Source organism: Chiloscyllium plagiosum, unplaced genomic scaffold, assembly GCF_037043375.1.
Source record: "Chiloscyllium plagiosum isolate Xiang-an unplaced genomic scaffold, Cpla_swu_hap1 HiC_scaffold_8, whole genome shotgun sequence".
NCBI classification, from domain to species: domain Eukaryota; kingdom Metazoa; phylum Chordata; class Chondrichthyes; order Orectolobiformes; family Hemiscylliidae; genus Chiloscyllium; species Chiloscyllium plagiosum.
Window position 1 is genome coordinate 53430622 of NW_028270146.1, and position 20348 is coordinate 53450969.

At 41.0% G+C, this 20348-nt stretch overlaps 1 protein-coding gene across 1 annotated transcript in view; it reads right to left on the reverse strand.

The window, feature by feature from the left end:
- Positions 1–20348, reverse strand: part of pygl (phosphorylase, glycogen, liver) — a 125812-nt gene that overhangs the window by 30478 nt on the left and 74986 nt on the right. The window contains exons 11-14 of the mRNA XM_087990212.1: positions 16575–16738; positions 8775–8889; positions 656–757; positions 412–559 (exon numbers count right to left, since the gene is read on the reverse strand). Coding sequence (XP_087846338.1) covers positions 412–559; positions 656–757; positions 8775–8889; positions 16575–16738 — 529 coding nt within the window. The remainder of the gene's footprint in view (positions 1–411; positions 560–655; positions 758–8774; positions 8890–16574; positions 16739–20348) is intronic.

A 20348-nucleotide genomic window follows, 5' to 3' on the forward strand; every position in this document is an offset into this window, starting at 1 on the left:
AACTAATAAATGTGATACAGACTCGACTCTTGTCTTCCTTATGCCAAGTCAATAATTGTTGCCGAGGGCGGTAACTGGGCAACACATCAATATGGTAAACAATCCACTTCGGTTGCATTTCAATTGTGTGATTTAGGTCAGAGGTTGAAATGTTCTGCACCTTTTTCATGTCTGAATATTATGGGGAAATTGGATTACATTTCACTACTACAGGATTAAGAGAACCATTCAAATTTGACTTTCCTATAGTGTGTGGAAGGTACATAAATTCAGGAAGATATTGACTTCACAATTACATGGAACAAGGGTACTTCCAAGCATGAACAACCCTCTAAGAGCTATTAAGAGCCGAAACCACAACTAACGTTTCAACAATAAAGACATAAATTTGGCTAATAAATTAGGACTTACGGTTGTACATAACAATAACATAAAGGCAGTTCATCAACTGCCTTTTATATTCATGGATTCGCTTCACATGCACATCAAACATGGAAGATACATTGATCTGGATTCCATAGTCCTTTTCTAGTAGAGAAGCAAGCTTGACTTTATTCCCCTGTTGACACAGTATGGAAAGTAAAATTATTTCTGTTTATGCAGTTTTTTAAAAATTGTGCAAAACACAGAATTTATAACATTAAAAATACTATACCTGTTTTACTGAAGCAAGGTCACGAATGAACTGATCATTATTCACATAGGCATGTAACTTCTGCAACTGGCTCAGATCCTTAATATAGTCCCCTCCTATTTTCTGTATGATATTAAAGCTGGTTACTAAGTTGCTTCTAAGTTTATAATACATTCATATATTCTATACATTCCTAAAAAGACACAATACAATTCATTCAAGCAGTTCCTTTGCTTTAAAATATGCTATTATGAGGTAGTGTTATAAACAAAAGTTTAAGTTTATGAATTTAATTAATTAGGCTGGAAAGTGATCTTAATATGGACAGCTCTTTTTTTTAAACTGCATAGACATGACAAGCTGAATTGCCATCTTCTGTGCCATAAATTTCTAAGATTGCATAACCTTTCATTTGAAGACTTCCTATTGATTCTTGTCATGCTCTACCTTTTGCATATGACTGTACAAAAATTGAGTTGGGTGGAAGGAAAAGAAGTTGGCTGTGGGGAGGGAAGAGACTAACCTACTGCCACTGACCTTTCAAAATTAGTTCAAGGAATAATCTTCTTTGAGGGTATGTGCAATGCTGTAAGAAGTGGTGTTTTGTATGTTTCAACTGTGTTTGCTATAAAGATGGCCACCAAGTATTTTTATACAAGGAGTACTTTGTTAATGGACAGGTAGTTCAGAGGTCTTGACTAATGATGTGAAGGTAATAACGATGTGAAGATGTAAGCTCAAGTCCTACCACAGAACCTGGAGAATTAAAATTCAGTTAACGGAATTAATCTTGAATAAAAAAAACTAGATCCAGTAATAATGACTACATACCTATCATGATGTTGTATTAACACTACTAGTTCACAGACATTCAATTTGGAAGGAAATCTCACATCCCTTGTCAGCCTGCATGTAAATGTGACTCCAGTAATGTGATTGACTCTTAACTAAGCTCTGAAAATGCCTTGCAAGCCACTCAAGATGGCAACTGCCAGCAACCTACATCCCATGAATGGTGAAAAAAAAATCTTGTTCTCACTCAGTCCTTAGGTTTCTACTGCCAAGTTCAATCTAAAAGATTGCTAAGTGCCACCAGCTGCTTAACTAGAATCAATTTGAAACATGTTTATGAAATTAAAAAAGATTCACTGACAATTGAAAAGTTAAATTGCAAAGTATAGAGGGTTAGAAACTATTGAGCTCTGGTTTTTGGGTGTAGAATTTATGATTTGCAACCTATCCACATTGATTTTAAATTAAAAGGGTAGCAGATAAAACCAATGCAGCCACTTCAATTTCATGAATCGTTGCCAAGCTGCATTCCTCCCTGTAGCATTGTTGGATGCTACTGAACATTCCAAGGCAGTCTTCCCCCCACCATGAAGCAGCATTACACCAGCTATGCTGTAGTCACTGCTGTAGCACTGCATCAGAGCAGTGGATTATGCATTAGACCATGCCCTCAAGTCATGCATTAAGAAGATGGACATGGGTGATTAATTTTTACTTTATTGCTGATGTGACACCTGAATAAAGTTTTTGAGTGAAGGCTTTTTCTATTAACCTTTATAACAGGGGAAGGGGTCATCAGCTAGTGTAAAAATCAACTAGGAGAAAGTGAGGACTGCAGATGCTGGAGATCAGAGCTGAAAAATGTGTTGCTGGAAAAGCGCAGCAGGTCAGGCAGCATCCAAGGAGTAAGAGAATCGACGTTTCGGGCATAAGCCCTTCTTCAGGAATGAGGAGGGTGTGCTAAGCAGGCTGAGATAAAAGGTAGGGAGGAGGGACTTGGGGGAGGGGCGTTGGGAATGCGATAGGTGGAAGGAGGTTAAGGTGAGGGTGATAGGCCGGAGAGGGGCTGGGGGCGGAGAGGTCGGGAAGAAGATTGCAGGTCAAGAAGGCGGTGCTGAGTCCGAGCGTTGGGACTGAGATAAGGTGGGGGGAGGGGAAATGAGGAAGCTGGAGAAATCTGCATTCATCCCTTGTGGTTGGAGGGTTCCTAGGCGGAAGATGAGGTGCTCTTCCTCCAGGCGTCGTGTTGCCATGGTCTGGTGATGGAGGAGGCCAAGGACCTGCATGTCCTTGGTGGAGTGGGAGGGGGAGTTAAAGTGTTCAGTCACAGGCCGGTTGGGTTGGTTGGTGCGGGTGTCCCAGAGGTGTTCTCTGAAATGTTCCGCAAGTGGGCGGCCTGTCTCCCCAATGTAGAGGAGGTCACATTGGGTGCAGCGGATGCAGTAAATGATGTGTGTGGAGGTGCAGGTGAATTTGTGACGGATATGGAAGGATCCCTTGGGACCTTGGAGGGAAGTGAGGGGGGAGGTGTGAGCACAAGTTTTGCATTTCTTGCGGTTGCAGGGGAAGGTGCCGGGAGTGGAGGTTGGGTTGGTGGGGTATGTGGACCTGACGAGGGAGTTGCGGAGGGAGTGGTCTTTCCGGAACGCTGATAGGGGAGGGGAGGGAAATATATCCTTGGTGGTGGGATGTGTTTGGAGGTGGCGGAAATGACGAAGGATGATACGATGTATCTGGAGGTTGGTGGGGTGGTAGGTGAGGACCAGTGGGGTTTTGTCCTGGTGGCGATTGGAGGGGCGGGGTTCAAGGGCGGAGGAGCGGGAAGTGGAGGAGATGCGGTGGACAGCATCGTCAACCACATTTGAGGGGAAATTGCGGTCTTTGAAGAAGGAGGCCACCTGGGTTGTTCGGTATTGGAATTGGTCCTCCTGGGAGCAGATGCGGCAGTGCGAAGGAATTGGGAATATGGGATGGAGTTTTTACAGGGGGGAAGGGCGGGAGGAGGTGTAATCTGGGTAGCTGTGGGAGTCGGTCGGTTTATAGTAAATGTCCGTGTTGAGTCGGTCGCCCGAGGTAGCGCTACCATGAGGAGGTTGAACAGTTCATTCACTGTACTAACACCTTCCACCCCGACCTCAAATTTACCTGGACCATCTCAGACTCCTCCCACCCCTTCCTAGACCTCTCCATTTCTATCTCGGGCGACCGACTCACCTTATCTCAGTCCCAACGTTCGGACTCAGCACCGCCTTCTTGACCTGCAATCTTCTTCCCGACCTCTCCGCCCCCACCCCATCTCCATCCTATCACCCTCACCTTAACCTCCTTCCCCCTATCGCATTCCCAACACCCCTCCCCCAAGTCCCTCCTCCCTACCTTTTATCTTAGCCTGCTTGGCACACCCTCCTCATTCCTGAAGAAGAGCTTATGCCCGAAACATCGATTCTCCTGCTCCTTGGATGCTGCCTAACCTGCTGCGCTTTTCCAGCAACACATTTTTCAGCTCATCAGCTAGTGTGGCAGCCTTGTCGCTGACCAGCAATCCCCAAATGCATCGTGGTATGCCAGACATTAGGTATTGGAGAATGGCTTCAGATAAATGCATCCCCGATACTGTCAAGCTAGCAGGCATTCATCAAGATTACTGTCTTGGTATAGTTACATACCAAGAGGAATATACAGGACAGTATAATTAGGGGGTAGATACTATTCTCTACAACTATGAACAAAGTGCCAAGACTATGTTGCCTGCCCAGAATTAAGGACATTTCCTCAGGGCTGGAGAAGAACTTGAAAAGGTGGGGACGATCCAATAGTTATCATCCATGTTGGTACCAATGATGTTTGTAGTACTGGAAAGGAAATTCTGCTGAAAGACTTTGAACAGTTAGGAGATAAATTACAAAACAGAATCTCCATGGTAATAATCTCTGCATGAATATATGAGCCAAAGGCAAACTGATGTAAGGTAAGTCAAGTGAAGGAGTTAAATACATAGCTGAAAGATTGGAAAGGTCTTGATTTGAACTGTGCCAGGACCAGTGTCCTGGTGAATTCAATAACTAAGGCTGGATACAGAGCTTTAAACTAATTAGTGGGTGAAAGGATTTGGGAGAGAAGAAATGCCAGCATGCAAAGCAAGAGGATATGGCAGCATTAGAGGGTAGTTATTTATATATAGGGAGACTTTCCAAAACAATGTGTTATGGATCCATACTGTCTTTATATGTTAATGTATAATAAAACAGCCTTAATAAATGGTCAGAAGGAAAGATTCCCTCATAAATAGTGACCATAACATGGTAGAACTTAGCATTCAGTTTGAGGAGGAGGAACTTGAGTCAGAAAAAACTGTGCTGAGTTTAAATAAAGATAATTACAAAGCAATGATAGCAGAGCTGGTTAGAATGGACTGGCAAAGGAATTTAATAATAAAATTGGTTGAGGAACAATAGCAGAAATTTAAGAAGATAACATGACTCACAGCAAAGACATATTCTAATATGAAAGAAAGATTCTAGGCAACAGGTAAGCCAACTATGGTTAACCAGGGAAGTAAACGATAGCATCAGATTGAGAGAAAAAACATTAAATGCAGCGTAGATAGGTAGAGAATTGGAAACATTTAAAAACCAACTAAAGACAATCAAAAAAAGGGAGAAATTAAATTTTGAGGGTAAAGTTACAAGGAATGTCAGGATGAATTGCAAGAGCTCCTTTAAATATATATAAAGGAGAGAAGCCAAAGTGAACATATATTTTAAAGGGCCTGAGGCTGGGGAAATTATATGGGAACCAGGAAATGGTTGAGGAATTGAATAAATACCTTGCATCTAAGTTATTATGGTCAACTGTATGTTCAATGGGAAATACTCCTTGTGGTTTATGTATCACTCCTAATTGACATGGTGGGAGGTCGGGGAGGGATGGTTGTAGAGCCACTTGCATTGAGTGGTGCCCTGCACCATTAGAATGCCTGCTATGTTGAAGAATCAATGTTATTATTGATCCTGCTGCTCCCCCCTCAGGATAATAAAGTTCCATCCATTTGTGTACAGCATCTTTGTGACCTTTCTGATGCATGTATGAGTGAAGAACAATGAGAGATAACTATTGTCAACTGCCACTGCTGAGAATCTACTGTGATGTACATATAGGGAGATGTTGACTGTCATAGCCACTGAGAGGGCTAACCTCACACTACTTTGAGACTTAAGATCAGTGTACAGGAGATGATACAATGCAGTAACGACTCTTTGATGAGGTTTGGTTTCCTCCTCCTTCGTGGCTCATAGCTAATTAGGGATGGCATTCTGGAAGGCTGTTTGTGTTCAAGGCCTTAAATAGAAAGTCATCTTCTCTTCCCTTCACAGAAAGTTCTTCCCTCTGCTGCCTCCTTGCCACATTGCAGACCAATTGGCAGTTCAATAATTATAGTTCACTGTCCCTATTTCCTTTATAAATACAGCAAATACATCCAAATTGCTTCAATAACTCAAAACAGTGCTTTGAGGTTGACATTTTGTTCAGAGGATCTTTGAAAAGCCCAAAACAGAGCTCATCTTGTTTTACAACTAATGAAAATATTGGTCTGCACATGTATTGATCTGATTTAGTATCCTGGTGTTGCATCAGCCCATTAGCCAATATGTCAATGATAGCATTCTTTCGGCATCATCATGTAAACTCAGGGTACCCACCAGCAATTTAATTCAATAATAGAAAGGCTGTGAGTGCACGTCCCACATAGAACCATTTTACGCAATTTCATGCTTCAAGATTACAAGAAAGTAAACTCTAGATAAAAGTTGACTTAGCATAGGTAAACCCTTCCCTAGCTTTATGGACTTCACTCTGGAACAGAGTCAAATTAAATATTTGAATTCTCCAATGGAGTTACCACACCCAAAATAATTCAAACAAGTTTAATGACTAGATGCAGAGTTGAGAGTCAAAACGTGTGCTGCTGGAAAAGCATAGCAGTTCAGGCAGCATCTGAGGAGCAGGAGAGTTGATGTTTTGGGCATAAGCCCTTCATCAGGAACGTGGGGGGGTGTGGGGTGTGGAAGGGGAGCTAAAAAATAAAAAGGAGGGTGGGGGTGGGGTAAGGTAGCTCGGAAGGTGATAGGTGGATTTAGGCGAGGAGGCGATTGTGATAGGTCATTGGGATGGGTAATGGGCGAAGGAAGGCAGACAGGTAGGAAAGGTCAAGAGGACGGTGCTGAGTTGAAGGGTTGGATCTGGGATGAAGTGGGAGGAGGGGAGATTTGGAAACTAGTGATGTCGATGTTGATGCAGTGTGGTTGAAGGGTCCGAAGGGGAAGATGAGACGTTCTTCCTTCAGTCATTGGGTGGCTTGCATTTGGCAGAGGTGGCAGCCCAGCATTTGCATGTCCTTGATGGAGTGGGAGGGAAAGTTGAAGTGGTCAGCCATAGGTTGGTGGGGTTCTTTGGTTTATGTGTCACAGAGATGTTCCCTGAAATGTTCTGCAAGTTGACATCCTACTTCGCTGATGTAGAGAAGATCACATCGAGAGCAACAGATACAGTGGATGAGGTGTTAGGATGTGCAAGAAAATCTCTGCTGGATGTGAAAAGATCCTTTGGGGCCTTGGACGGAGGTGATAGGTGTGGGTGCAGGGTTTATACCTTTTGCAGCAGCAAGAGAAGGTGCTGGGTGTGGAGGATGGGTTGGTGGGGGATGTGGACCTAATGAGGGAATCACGGAGGGAATGGTCTCTGTGAAACGCAGATAGGGTGAGGAGGGAAATATATCTCTAGTGGTGGGGTCTGATTGTAGGTGATGGAAATGGCAGAGGATAATGCAATGCAAACACATTGACTTGGATCGCATTTACCACCTCCTGAAGAAAAGAACAGGAAATGACATCGCCACAGAGAATGACATCACCAACCCAAGGAAACCCAAACATATCAATAGAAAGCAGGCTACATCTGGAGGTTCACTGAAGATGTTACCTAGTATGGTGACAAAACATCTGAAAATAAACCTTTCAGCTTAGCAAGCAAACCTACATCCAGATAATTCACTGTATCCAGAGATTAGTGGGATGGAAGATAAGAACCAGGAGGTTCTATACTTGTCGCATATGGAGGGTTGGGGTTCAAGGGTGGAGGTGCGGGAGGACATCGTTAATCACATGGGAGGGCAAAATGCAGCCCTTGAAATAGGAGACCCTCTGAGATGTCCTGGGAGCAGATATGGTGGAGGCGGAGGAATTGGGAGTAAGGGATTGCTTTTTTGCAGGAGGAGGGTTGGAAGGAGGTGTAGTCCAGGTAGCTGTGGGATTTGGTGGGTTTAAAATAGATGTCCGTGTTGAGTCCGTGCAGAGTTGAGACCATTGTATTCTTCTGAGCTAAACATGGAAATATCTAAGCAATATCTTGTTTGGCAAGATAACAGAACCAAACTTGAGAGTACACAAATGAATCATTTTAGTAGCACTTGGAAGAGCAGCAGATGGATAAAGACTATGAAGTAGAAGCAGTAAAACTGAAATGACACATTGTTTCATTCTCATCATCCTGAAAGCCAGCATATTTTATTTTAATTGGGGTTCAGAGACTGTGAGTTATATGCCATGAGCAATGTTGCTTTGTGGCCGCTGTGCCATTACATTAGTAGTGAAGGCAAAGCTGGACTGCCAATGCTTGTCCAGCTGCACAGTCGTGTTTTAAAGATGGAACTGGCACCACTAGCTTCACGGAAAATATCCACTGAGAGATGCAGTTGCAGGAACAGTGCACACCCAAATGAGTGCATTGGGTGCTACAGTGGGACAATAGGAGAACCATGGGGGTGGGCAGTTAATGAGGCAAATTTGGTAGGGTACAGTGAGAAATGTTGCAAATGTCACAGCAAAAAATGGTCCAAAAAGCTTGAAGCAACTGTCACTTAGCCACCCAAATGTTAAGATTCAGCCTTTTGTCTCCTAAAAATCCACCATATGAAACTTCAATTTAATATTTGATATAGCACATCTTCTTCACAACAAATATTCTCAAGATTATCTGACCCTGAGTTAACTGCTTTACCAAAGTGACAGATATAGTTAATGGTTTTGCAGTTAATGAGTAATTACCAAGTAGAGAAACGTTCAGCATCTAGTCAAAAAGAGTAGCAACATCGAACATGTAAGAAGTAAAAAAAACTAAGTGCCAATCACCTGGCAATTATATTCACCATCTTATTTTCAATTAAGTTCAGTGAAACAGAAAATTGGACAGAGTGCATAATGAGTGGCTAATTCACTGGCATTTCTTGAGATTGAAACTGAAGTTAAAAATAAGTTAAGCTTCTATTGTAGTTGGATGATACACTGCATACCTCAGCTATAAGAGCAGCCAGTCCTGGATTGCAAAGCAAAAGCCAACGTCTTGGTGTGATTCCATTCGTTTTATTCTGAAATTTTGCTGGCTCGATATCACTGAAGTCCTTAAATCTGATTCATGGAGAAAAGAACAGAACATCTAAAAAAATACCAATAACAAAGCAATTTGATTTTCAATTATTTTCAAATGTAATTCTAAGAAAAAATCACTAATAAAGACAAATAATGGACTAAGTATCAATTAAGGTAATCTCTCAGAGTAAGTACAACATTGATCTTATCCCAAAGCATTGCTTAGAAAAATACAATGACCAAGATATTGTTGGAGTGGGGCACCTTGCAGAATGGCCCAGTAGACATATTCATGTATGTTTAGTTTTTGAAACATTTTTGCTGTAGTTGCTGTAAGTGTATTCCTTGCCCAATTAAAGAATTGTAAATAAACAGAACATCAATTGATATAGAAAGTAAAATAGAAAGACAAAGGAAAATTAGATTCAAGAGACAATGACAAAAGGAGAAGAAAGCAAAATAAATACATTTTGCAATAATTCAGAACCTGAAAAAAATGGGATCCCACATTTTCTGTGCAAGCGAGGTTCATGAGCAGTCATTAACAACTAATGTGTTGTTAAAAAGCTACTGATATTGTTAATACCAGACTTACCTTTCTATGATGAATTAATGGGCAATAAATCTGCAAATACAGGAATGTTATGAACCTCTCAGGTCCAGATGTAATTTTTGCTGGGTGACTGGTTGAGAAAATTGGCCAGCAAATTACAACTCATAGGGTACCTTTTCCTCCAATTTGCATTACCAATATTGTATGCTGTTCAAAACTATACTTTATCAGCAAAGGCACTTAGCACCTGATGGAGGAACTTGGTATTTGTGAGGGTATTGCTACTGAGGGCCAATTGCCTGTCTTACTGACAGCTCCTTTCCAAACAGCACCACCCTGCAAATCCCTATAACTCCCCCATGACCTCTGGCATGGATTCTAGGCCTTAGGTTGGTGTTGTTCCACCAGCAGCCACTGCCTTCTTGATAAGGTTGATGTACAATAGAAATACCAACCCCTATGGATCTTCTACTCCTGGGGTCTTCATTCATGGGAGGAAGGTCCAATGCTGTCTTGCCAATGGCTGATTAACCTTCAATGCAGTGGACCTGCCAACTGCGACAGGATTCCACCCAAGATATTGTATTCCATTCTTGCATATTTTTAATTAAGTAATTCATATTTTCATATGCCAACTTCCTCAATTTTGTTATTAGTGCTTAACAAGTGATACAAATGTATTAACTATATATAATAACTGGGTGACGCTACAATTCAATTTCACTAATTCTACAATTGTGGTGGAAAATCAGAAGGGGCTTATTCTTCATTTTCATCAATATCCCCTGTTGGAAATCTTTGTATCTGGAGTTCGAATCAGATTCAACTAAAATATCATTTCTCATCTTGCCACTCCATCCATTCTATTAAGATATCTGGCTATGTCAAAGCCTTGTAGATCAAAATCACATACTTGCTTAGGTAAGGCATCAAAAGATGATAATGACAACAAAATAATCCTTTTTAAGAGATGAGGAGGAAGTCGTAATTGCAGGAAGAGAGAAATGTTTTAAATAAGTGTTGCAAAGTCAATTTAATATTTTCATGAAAGAATAGACATGTGGATAGGAAGACTTTGAGAATGGATTTCCACCTGGTGAGTTACATCACTCTTTTGGCATTGAACAATGATTTGTGTCTGCCTTTTTTTTCTGAAGAGGAGATTCAATGTGAATTCCCTGCACCAGCTTACTTCTACAATACTGAAGCGTCAATTTACATGACTAACTTAGGAGGATAGAAATTACATTTCAGCCCTTTAAAAACACAGTTCAGGTTGTGCACACCAGTAACATCTGGGAACCACTAGGTAAGAAAGAAATGATGCTTTGCTCTCATATTTCACTCTCAGAAAATTTGCTATACTGCTCATCAATTTTCACAAACTTTCCAAGAATCATGTCTATATTAGCACTATCTGGAGAGCAAAGGCAGGAAACAGCACAGGAATCTGAGAGATTTAGAACTGTTCTGATGTAGAACTCAAAGCCCTTCATGTGAAGTTGGGAGGAAGCAGGAATACCTGAGTATGGGTATCTGTAAGCTGCCCAGAGATATCATATGTGCTACCTGAATAGAAATGGCACTGAGAATTAGTTCCTTACCCCAAAGATTAAGTAACATGCCTCAAACAGTTCAATGGCATCTTCCTACTCCAAGGCTGGCAATACAATCTACTTGTTACTGTCCCTCCTCATGTACACTTTCCTCCCTCTTAAACATTATGAACAATTCACATTGTATTTAGGTTCAAGGTGGCTCTAAATTGGCATCCTTTACTATGTTCTATTCAATGCTATGAGGTTGGCATCTTTCCAAAACACTACACAGGTATACCCATCAGCCTTTTTGCTGATTCCTTAATTTTAAAGAGGTATTTTTCACTATTTCTTAGCTCCAAACCCCATTTCAACAGGTCTACTATAAGAATGGGAAGGAAATATGGGGAGACAGATGACAATGCTACTTACATTGGTAATCAAGAAGAGAAACAAGGAAGTTATTTCTCTCATCACTTCTGATAATGATAAAGAGGACGACAATGGGTAGTCACATGTGAAATCCAGCTGCACTACATTTCCCCTTGCTCCTTTGTTCTAAATCTCTGCAAGTCAGTATCTGTGACACTTGTTCCCCATTCATAGATATCAGCTTAGATGCTTTCTCCAGAGGTGATTAGATTGGGATACAGGAACAAACATAGATCATTCAGCTTCTTTAGCCTATTTCACCATTTTAGATCAGGGCTGTTCATCTAGCTCAACGCCATCCTTTATGCTATATTCTGATGTCAGTAGTATCTAGAAATTTATCTAAACCCCAGTCACGGGAAGCATCCTTTCTGCATTCGAAGTCATGATACACATTGAAAAGAAGGAATCTTGTCCCGACACACTGATTCTGACATCAATCACTGAGGATATGAAACACCTGAGAGGTGTGATTGTTAAGCCTACAAACGTTCTTTCTGGTATCAGCATGGGAGATTCTTTGTTAGAAGCACAAATACAACAAGTAGCAATCAATCATCTTTGTTATCTCCTCAAAAAACTCAATCAAGTTTGTAAGACATGACCTTTTCTACACAAACCACCCAGCCTATCACTAATAAATCAATATTTTTCCAAATGTCAGTAAGTCCTATCCTTAAGAATCTTCTCCAATAATTTCCCTAACACTGACATAAGGCTCACCAGTGGTAACATCCAGGGTTATCCCTGTTGTGCTTCTAAACCAAGGAATAATATTGGCTATTCTCTAATCCTCTGGGACCTCTCCTGTAACTAAACAGGATACAAAGATTTTGTACAAGGCCCCAGCAATTTCTTCCCCGGCCTTCTCAGTATTTTAGAATAGATTTCATCAGGTCTTGGGGCTTTGTCTAGTTTAATGCTTTTAAAAACAATTAACACCTCCTTTCTTTTTACATTGACATGTCCTAGAATATCAACATATCCCTCCTGAGACTCACCATCCATCATGGCCTTATTCTTTGTGAACACCAATGCAAAGTATTCATTAAGAACCTCACCTACTTCCTCCAGTTATACGGATAAATTATCTCCTTAGTCCTTGAGTTGACCTATCTTTCCTGAGCTATCCTTTTGCTCCTTTTATACATATAAAACATTTGGAATTTTCCTTAAACCTGTTTGCCAAAGTCAGAAGTCACATGATACCAGGCTATATGCCAACAATCTGAAATCACAAGCTTTCGGAGCGCTGCTCCTTCGTCAAGTGAAATAGAGGGAAGCGCACAGGCAGAGAGATCATTGCAAGTTAATTCCAGGTAATTAAGAGTGTCAAAAGTAGTACAAATAGTGTGAGTGGAGTGTTGACAGAATGAATAACAAGTCTCTGCAGGTGATCAAAAGTGTCAAATGGTGAGTAAAATGTCAACAGCTGAATAGCAAGTGAAGGGATGAACTATGATCTGATTAACTGAGGCAGAGAGATAATTTAAAAAATCAAAACTAAAATGGTGCTAGAGACAAACCAAATGACTCTAATAACAATGTATAACCTGTTTGCCAAAGACATTTCATAGCCCCTTTTAGCACTCCTAAGTCCTTGACTGAGTTCTTTCCTGCTACATTGCATTCTCTGAGGATTCTCTCTGTCTTCAGTTTCCTAAACCTTGTGCATGCCTCCTTTTTCTTTTTGACTAAACTCTCAATTTTTCTTCTTATCCAAGGAACTCTAATCAATTGGCCTTTAAAAGATTCCCATGTGCCAATGTGGATTTACCTTCAAACAGCTGCCCCCAGTCTGCATTCCCTCATTCCTAACGTTGTGGTAGCTAGCCTTCCCTCAATTTAATACTTTCACCTGAGGACTAATCTAATTCTTATCCATAAATAACTTAAAAATTCAAAAATTATGGTCACTGTTCCCAAAATGCTCCCCCATTGAAACATTGATCACCTGGCGAGGCTCATTCCACAATACCAGCTCAAGTATGGCTCCTTCCCTAGCTGGACTATTTACATATTGTTTCAATAAGCCATCCTGGAGACACCTAACAAACTCTCCCCAACCCAAGCCCATTTTTCCATAATCTGTCCACATATCCGTTCCTCTATCACTTGCTGGCTGTTGGGAGGCCTCTAATACAATCTCAAAGTGACTGCACCCTTCCTAGCCCTGAACTCTAACCACATGGCCTCACTGGATGAGCTCTCCAAGATGTCTTCCCTCAGTAGAGCTGTGATATTCTCCCTAAACAGTAATGCAACTCCTCTACCTCTTTTATATCCCTCTCTATCAAGCCTGAAACATCTAAGTCATGGAATGTTAACCTGCCACTCTCGACCAAGTCTCTGTAGCAGCTACAACATCATAGTTATATGTATTAATCCAAGCTTTAAGTTTTCTGCCTTACCTGTCATATTCCTTGCATTAAAACAAATACACTTCAGACCCCAATCTCACCGTGTTCAGTAACTTTTCCCTGTCTGTTCTTCCTCTTGGTATTACTGGTCTTAGTCTGAGACCCGTCCTTGATCATTTTACTTGCTGACCTACTGCACTTGGTTCCCACCCTCAGTCACACTAGTTTAAACCCTCCTGAGTGGCCCTAGCAAATCTCTCTGCCAGAACATTGATGCCTGTCCACTTTAAGTGCAATTTGTCCTTCTTGTACAGTTCCCACCTGCCCTGGAAAATATCCCAATAATTGAAATATGCCCTTCTATACCAGCTCTTTCACCACTTATTTAACTGTACTATCTTCACGTACCTTGTGTAATGGCATGTCACACAGGAAATAATCCCGAGATAATAACCCTAGAAATCCTGCTTATCAACTTCCTACATAACTCCTTGAACTCTATTTGCAAGACATTATCTTTCTTTCTGCCAATGTTGTTAGTACCAATATAGACCACAACCTCTGGCAGCTCACCTTCACCCTTCAGAATATCCTATGCCTGCTCAGAAATATCTTTGATTTTGACAACAAAGAGACAAGACACCATCCTGGAGTCTCACTTGCAGCCACAGAAAAGCCTGTCTGTCCCCCTGACGACAGAGTCCCCTGTCACCTCTGCTCACCTACGTTTCAAACTCATCACTGTGATGCCACTGATCTAGTTGCCGCTTTCCCCTGAGAAGCCATCTTGCCTAACAGTATCCAAAACAGTATACCTGTTTGAAAGAGAATGGCCACTGGGGACTTCTGCCTGCTCACACTTATTCACCTTTCTGTTGGCACCCAATTCTTCTCTGATGGAGTGACTAGCTCGTTAAATGTACTATCCAAGACATTCTCAGCCTCATGGCTGCTCCATAGTGAGCCCATTTGCATCTGCTGGTGCTCCATCTGACAAATCAGAAGCTGCAACTCAACACACTTCCTGCTTATGTAGTCAGTATGGACACTGGAAGTGTCCCTGATTTCCCACATATTACAACACAAGTACTCCGTATGTTGAGTTCTCCTGCCATTCTGAACCATATCAACTAAATCAACCATATCAACTACAGACAGTCGTCCAGAAACTGATTGCACAACCTAATCCACTAGTCACCAAACTCAGGTCTCTCACTTCAGCTCTCTATTCCTAGCAGACTACAATTACAAAAGGTTAGTACTTTATCCCACAGTCCTGGTTGTGCTGAAGGGCCTGTTTCCACACTGTAGGTAATCTAATATAATCTCTCTCCAGACACTACTCCCTCAGTCTGCAAACTTGATTCCTGAGCAGCCATGCCCAAGTCACATTTTGAATAGTGATGTCACCTTCAAAGCTCTGCCCCTAGATACATTTCCACATTCACTCTGACTAACCCTAATCCTCAGGTATTTGTCCTGCTGCCACTCCTGCTGTTCATTCCAAGGTTCACTCTCTTTCACTCTGCTGTAAGGACATTAATGAACCAGATGGGTTTTTCATGACAATTTCCAATAGATTTTATGGTCATTATTAGACTCTTAGTTCAATCAGGATTCAAACCTGTGTCCCCAGAACATTATCTGAGTCTCTGGATTAACAGTCCAGCAATAATACCACTAAGCCATTGCCTCCCCAAATGCATCTGCATCCATCTTCAGTCAGAAATGCCGGGTGATTGGCCCTCTTGGCTTTCTGCTGAGGTCTCCAAAGTTCCAGATGTCAGCCTTTAGCCAAGTGGACACGCTATATAAAATCAAGAAACAGTTGGACGCAAAGGATGTGGGCCCTGACAACATTCCTGCAGCAGTACTGAAGGCTTGTACTCCAGAAGTAGCCACACCCTAGTTACACACTAGTCAAGTTGTTCCAGTCAAAGTACAATATTGGCATCTTCCTCACAATGTAGAAAATTGCCCAGGTATGTCCTGTTCACAGAAAATAGGATAAAGCCAACTGGTCAGTTATCAGCCAATTAATCTAATCTCAGTCATCAAAGAAACTTCTATAGGTTACACAGTAAAAAGGATCCACCAAAAGTCCAAACAGAAACAATAAAAGAGAATGCTATTGAACAGTGAAATATGAATTCTGAAATATGCCTTTAAGAAAACAGCAGCACACAGACCAGAAAAAAACTCTTTAAACAGAATGCTAGAATCAGAACTGAATTGGAGTTGAATAACTGTTTTCAGCCAACACTGGTACAATGGACTCAATAACCTTCTTCTGAACTGAAAAAGTCCTACATTTCTATGGAGGATAAGATCAGGTAGCAAGCAGTTGAAGCATTTTTCTGGGGCCTTTGAGGGTATTTCTGCATCTTCTATGTTTATCTATAGGATTTATCAGATGGGATTTTCTTTGGCTGGACTGTCAGTTGATATTGACGATAAACGCAGTCCATGTCATCTTTGCAACTAGTACTCTCTTAAAATAAGAGTGTTTTTTTCTGTATGTCAATGAGTAGCACACTACTCATGGGAAGGGAGATTGCGGAACCTTCAGCTGCCCATTGAACTGGGAGGATTATCTTGGCTACAGTGTCAGCAAGAATGGGCAGTAAATCATTTTGGGGCAATTTGCTCCACTCCCCTGCGATTGCTAGAAATTAGATCCAGTCATCATGACTTTTGAATGTATTCTTCAGTCAACTTTTATGATGTACGAATGGTGGTTCGGTCTCTTGCAAGTAAGAACAATTATATAAAAGTTGGCGAAGATCATTCAGAATTATTATAGGCTAAGAATAATTTAAACACATTCAAATATATCCTTACACTTGATCTTTGATGATCTTGGAATGAATCTTGGCTACGCCATTCACTGTATGAGAACCAACAATACAAAGGTGCGCCATATTTATCTTCTTTTCTCCATCCTCTTCTATCAGTGACATTCTTCTTAAACGTTGGTTATCTTCAGGATAAAAAGTTCGAATTGCCTATGGAAAAGAGCAGTTGAATGAAAAATGCAGAATTTTAAAAAATAGACCAGTTAGAGTCATAGAGTCATAGAGATGTACAGCATGGAAACAGACCCTTCGGTCCAACCCGTCCATGCCGACCAGATATCCCAACACAATCTAGTCCCACCTGCCAGCACCCGGCCCATATCCCTCCAAACCCTTCCTATTCATATACCCATCCAAATGCCTCTTAAATGTTGCAATTGTACCAGCCTCCACCACATCCTCTGGCAGCTCATTCCATACACATACCCACCCTCTGAGTGAAAAAGTTGCCCCTTAGGTCTCTTTTATATCTTTCCCCTCTCACCGTAAACCTATGCCCTCTAGTTCTGGACTCCCCAACCCTAGGGAAAAGACTTTGTCTATTTATCCTATCCATGCCCCTTATAATTTTGTAAACCTCCATAAGGTCACCCCTCAGCCTCTGACGCTCCAGGGAAAACAGCCCCAGCCTGTTCAGCCTCTCCCTGTAGCTCAGATCCTTCAACCCTGGCAACATTCTTGTATATCTTTTCTGAACCCTTTCAAGTTTCACAACATCTTTCCGATAGGAAGGAGACCAGAAGTGCACACAATATTCCAACGTGGCCTAACCAATGTCCTGTACAGCTGCAACATGACCTCCCAACTCCTGTACTCAATACTCTGACCAATAAAGGAAAGCATACCAAATGCCTTCTTCACTATCCTATCTACCTGCGACTCCACTTTCAAGTAGTTATGAACCTGCACTCCAAGGTCTCTTTGTTCAGCAACACTCCCTAGGACCTTACCATTAAATGTATAAGTCCTGCTAAGATTTGCTTTCCCAAAATGCAGCACCTCGCATTTATCTGAATTTCAATTTCAATACAACAAAATTTGAGAGTAGGAAGTCATTTTGGTCAAAACAATTGATTAATCCATTCCAAATTGTTGCAGCACATTTTTTTAAAAATGAATGCACAATTAATTAATGAAAATAAAGAATAAATTGACCTCACTCCATTTTAGTCCCATACATTAGATGCAATGTCCTATGACTAAACATGTTAGTATTTCTTTGTCAACATGGACAACTGTTCAGCTACTAGCCTGAAACATAATATGTTCTTTAATTATATGCATGAGGTCTCTTAATCCTGTTTCAAGAACTGCACACTAATGTAGGTTTGCTCGCTGAGCTGAAAGGTTCATTTGGAAATGAGCCTTTCAGCTCAGCAAGCAAACCTACATCCAAAACCTCAACCTGGGCTACAAATCTTCTCAAAACTCTCAACTCCACGCTAAATTGGTGTAACCATTCAGCATTTTTCAGTGGGCCACTCCTTCATTTCTTATACTCTCACACCATACCACCTTACGTAATATTAAAACTTCCTTCCTCTGTTTCCTATTCCTCTTGGAAACAGGCCCTTCAGCCCAACTCATCATTCCAAGCTGTTTACGTCTACAACTCTCTGCCAGTCATTATTAGGAGATAACTGCTCTTCTTTCTGATTGCACTTGCATGGGGAAGCTTCTACTGTCCTCAATATTTCTCTCTCTTGCTAAGATTAACAATTTTGTCCTGCTAATTTATACGTTGTGCTATTCTGCTTCACGTGTCTGTAAAACGTTTCAACAGAGTACAATCTAACCTACTAGAACAATTCTTGGAGAAGTGAGCACAAATTAAATGACAGAATTGCAAGTCCAGGAAAACTCATGTACTCACACTAATGACAGAGGCTACCTGTGCATGATAAACAACACTGGGGATGGTTGTGAGAATATGATGGGGTAATGGATCAAGCACCAGTATTGAAACACTTAGGAAATTGTGATCTTACTGTTACAATATTTGAGATAGCTTTCGAAAAGAATTATCCAGAGTGAAAAATAATTAACTGGGGAGGGACAATATCAACAGTGAGAACATATGGGCCAAATTGATTCAAATGAAATTTTAGCTGGAAAAATGGATTTGAAGAATGGCCTGATTGTAAGGAGCAGCCAGTTTGGGCACAGTAGGTATATGTTCCATGAAGGATGAATAAAGGCAGAACTCTCTGGATGACAGAAAAGATACAATTAGATGAATCAGAAAAATTATCTAGATGACTGATGTCAAATTGATATTTCAAGAAGAACCAGGCTGAATGCAAAAAGTTGAAGGGAAGCAAAAAAAAAGCAAAGGGAAGTATAGACAGATTGAGTAGAGACTGGCAAGTAACACAAAAGGGAATCCCAAAATCCTCTATAGGCACCTAAATAGCAAAGATGTGATGAGAAGAGGGGTTGGACTGATTAGGGATCAAAAAAGGGAATTCGCATATAGACATAGAGGATGTGGCTGAGATAGTAATGATAATACTGTAAATCTGTTTTTATCAAAGAAAATGCTGCCAAAGTCAAAATGAAGCAGGAGATAGGTAAAATACTGAATGGGCTAAAGATTCATAGAGAAACATTATATAGAAAGGCTAGCTGAATTCAAAGATGTTGTTATCAGAAATAGATGAAACATCTCCAAGTATGAGGAATAAGAGTAGATATGGACAGGATGAAGAATCAGAGTGCTCGACTTTATTGTCCCCCACACTGCAAAATAGTATCTGGCCCAGGATCATTGCAGTGGTCCCAACCACCTATTTCACCCTGAATTTTTCTCTTAATCTAAAATAGGTAGAGTCATGTCAAATCCCCTAGCCTACGTCCTTTCTGACCTTCAACTTTTATCATGATTTCTTTAACAGACTGACATTGATAAATTATATGAATGAATATGGTGGGAATAAGTCTGAGAGAAGCAGATGGTACATGAGACCCAATAATGGATAAGGGCAATCATTATGTCCTAGCGTTACCTGTTTTTGTGTCATCCTTTTTAAAGAAAAATGTTGCCATTGTCCAACCCTCTGGAACCTTTCCATAGAAAGGTAAAAATTAGGAGCATGAGTTGACCATTCGGTCCTTTGAGCTTGCTTCACTCATTTGATCATGGCTGATTAAGCAACTCAATATCCTGTTCCCACCTTCTCTCCACATCCTTTGATTTCTTTAGCCCTAAAAACAATATCTAATTTCTTCTGGAAAACATTCAATGTTTGGCCTCAACTGCTTTCTGAGTCAGAGAATTCCACTGTCTCACCACTGAATGAAGAAATTTCTCATCTTAATCATAAAAAGCTTACACTCTATCCTGAGACCGTGCCCTGTTTCTAGATTCTCTGTTCATTGGGAGCATCCTCGCTGTAATTGCCATGCCTAGTCCTGTTAGAATTTTATAGATTTCTATGATATCCTCTTCTACACTCTAATAAATCAATTTCAACCAATCCAGACTCTCGTCATATATTAGTCCTGACATTCCAGGAATCAGTTTGTTGCACTCTTTCCATAACCAGAACATCCTTCCTCAGGTAAAGAGACCAAACCTGCACTCAGTACTCCAAGGTGTGCTCTCACCAAGACCTTGTATAATTGCAGCAAGACATCCCTGCCCTTATACCTCCTGCGATGAAGGCCAACATACCAATTGCATTCTTCACTGCCTACTATGCATGAATGCATACTTTCAACTGCTGCTCTACAAGACACCCAGGTCTTGTTACATCTCTCC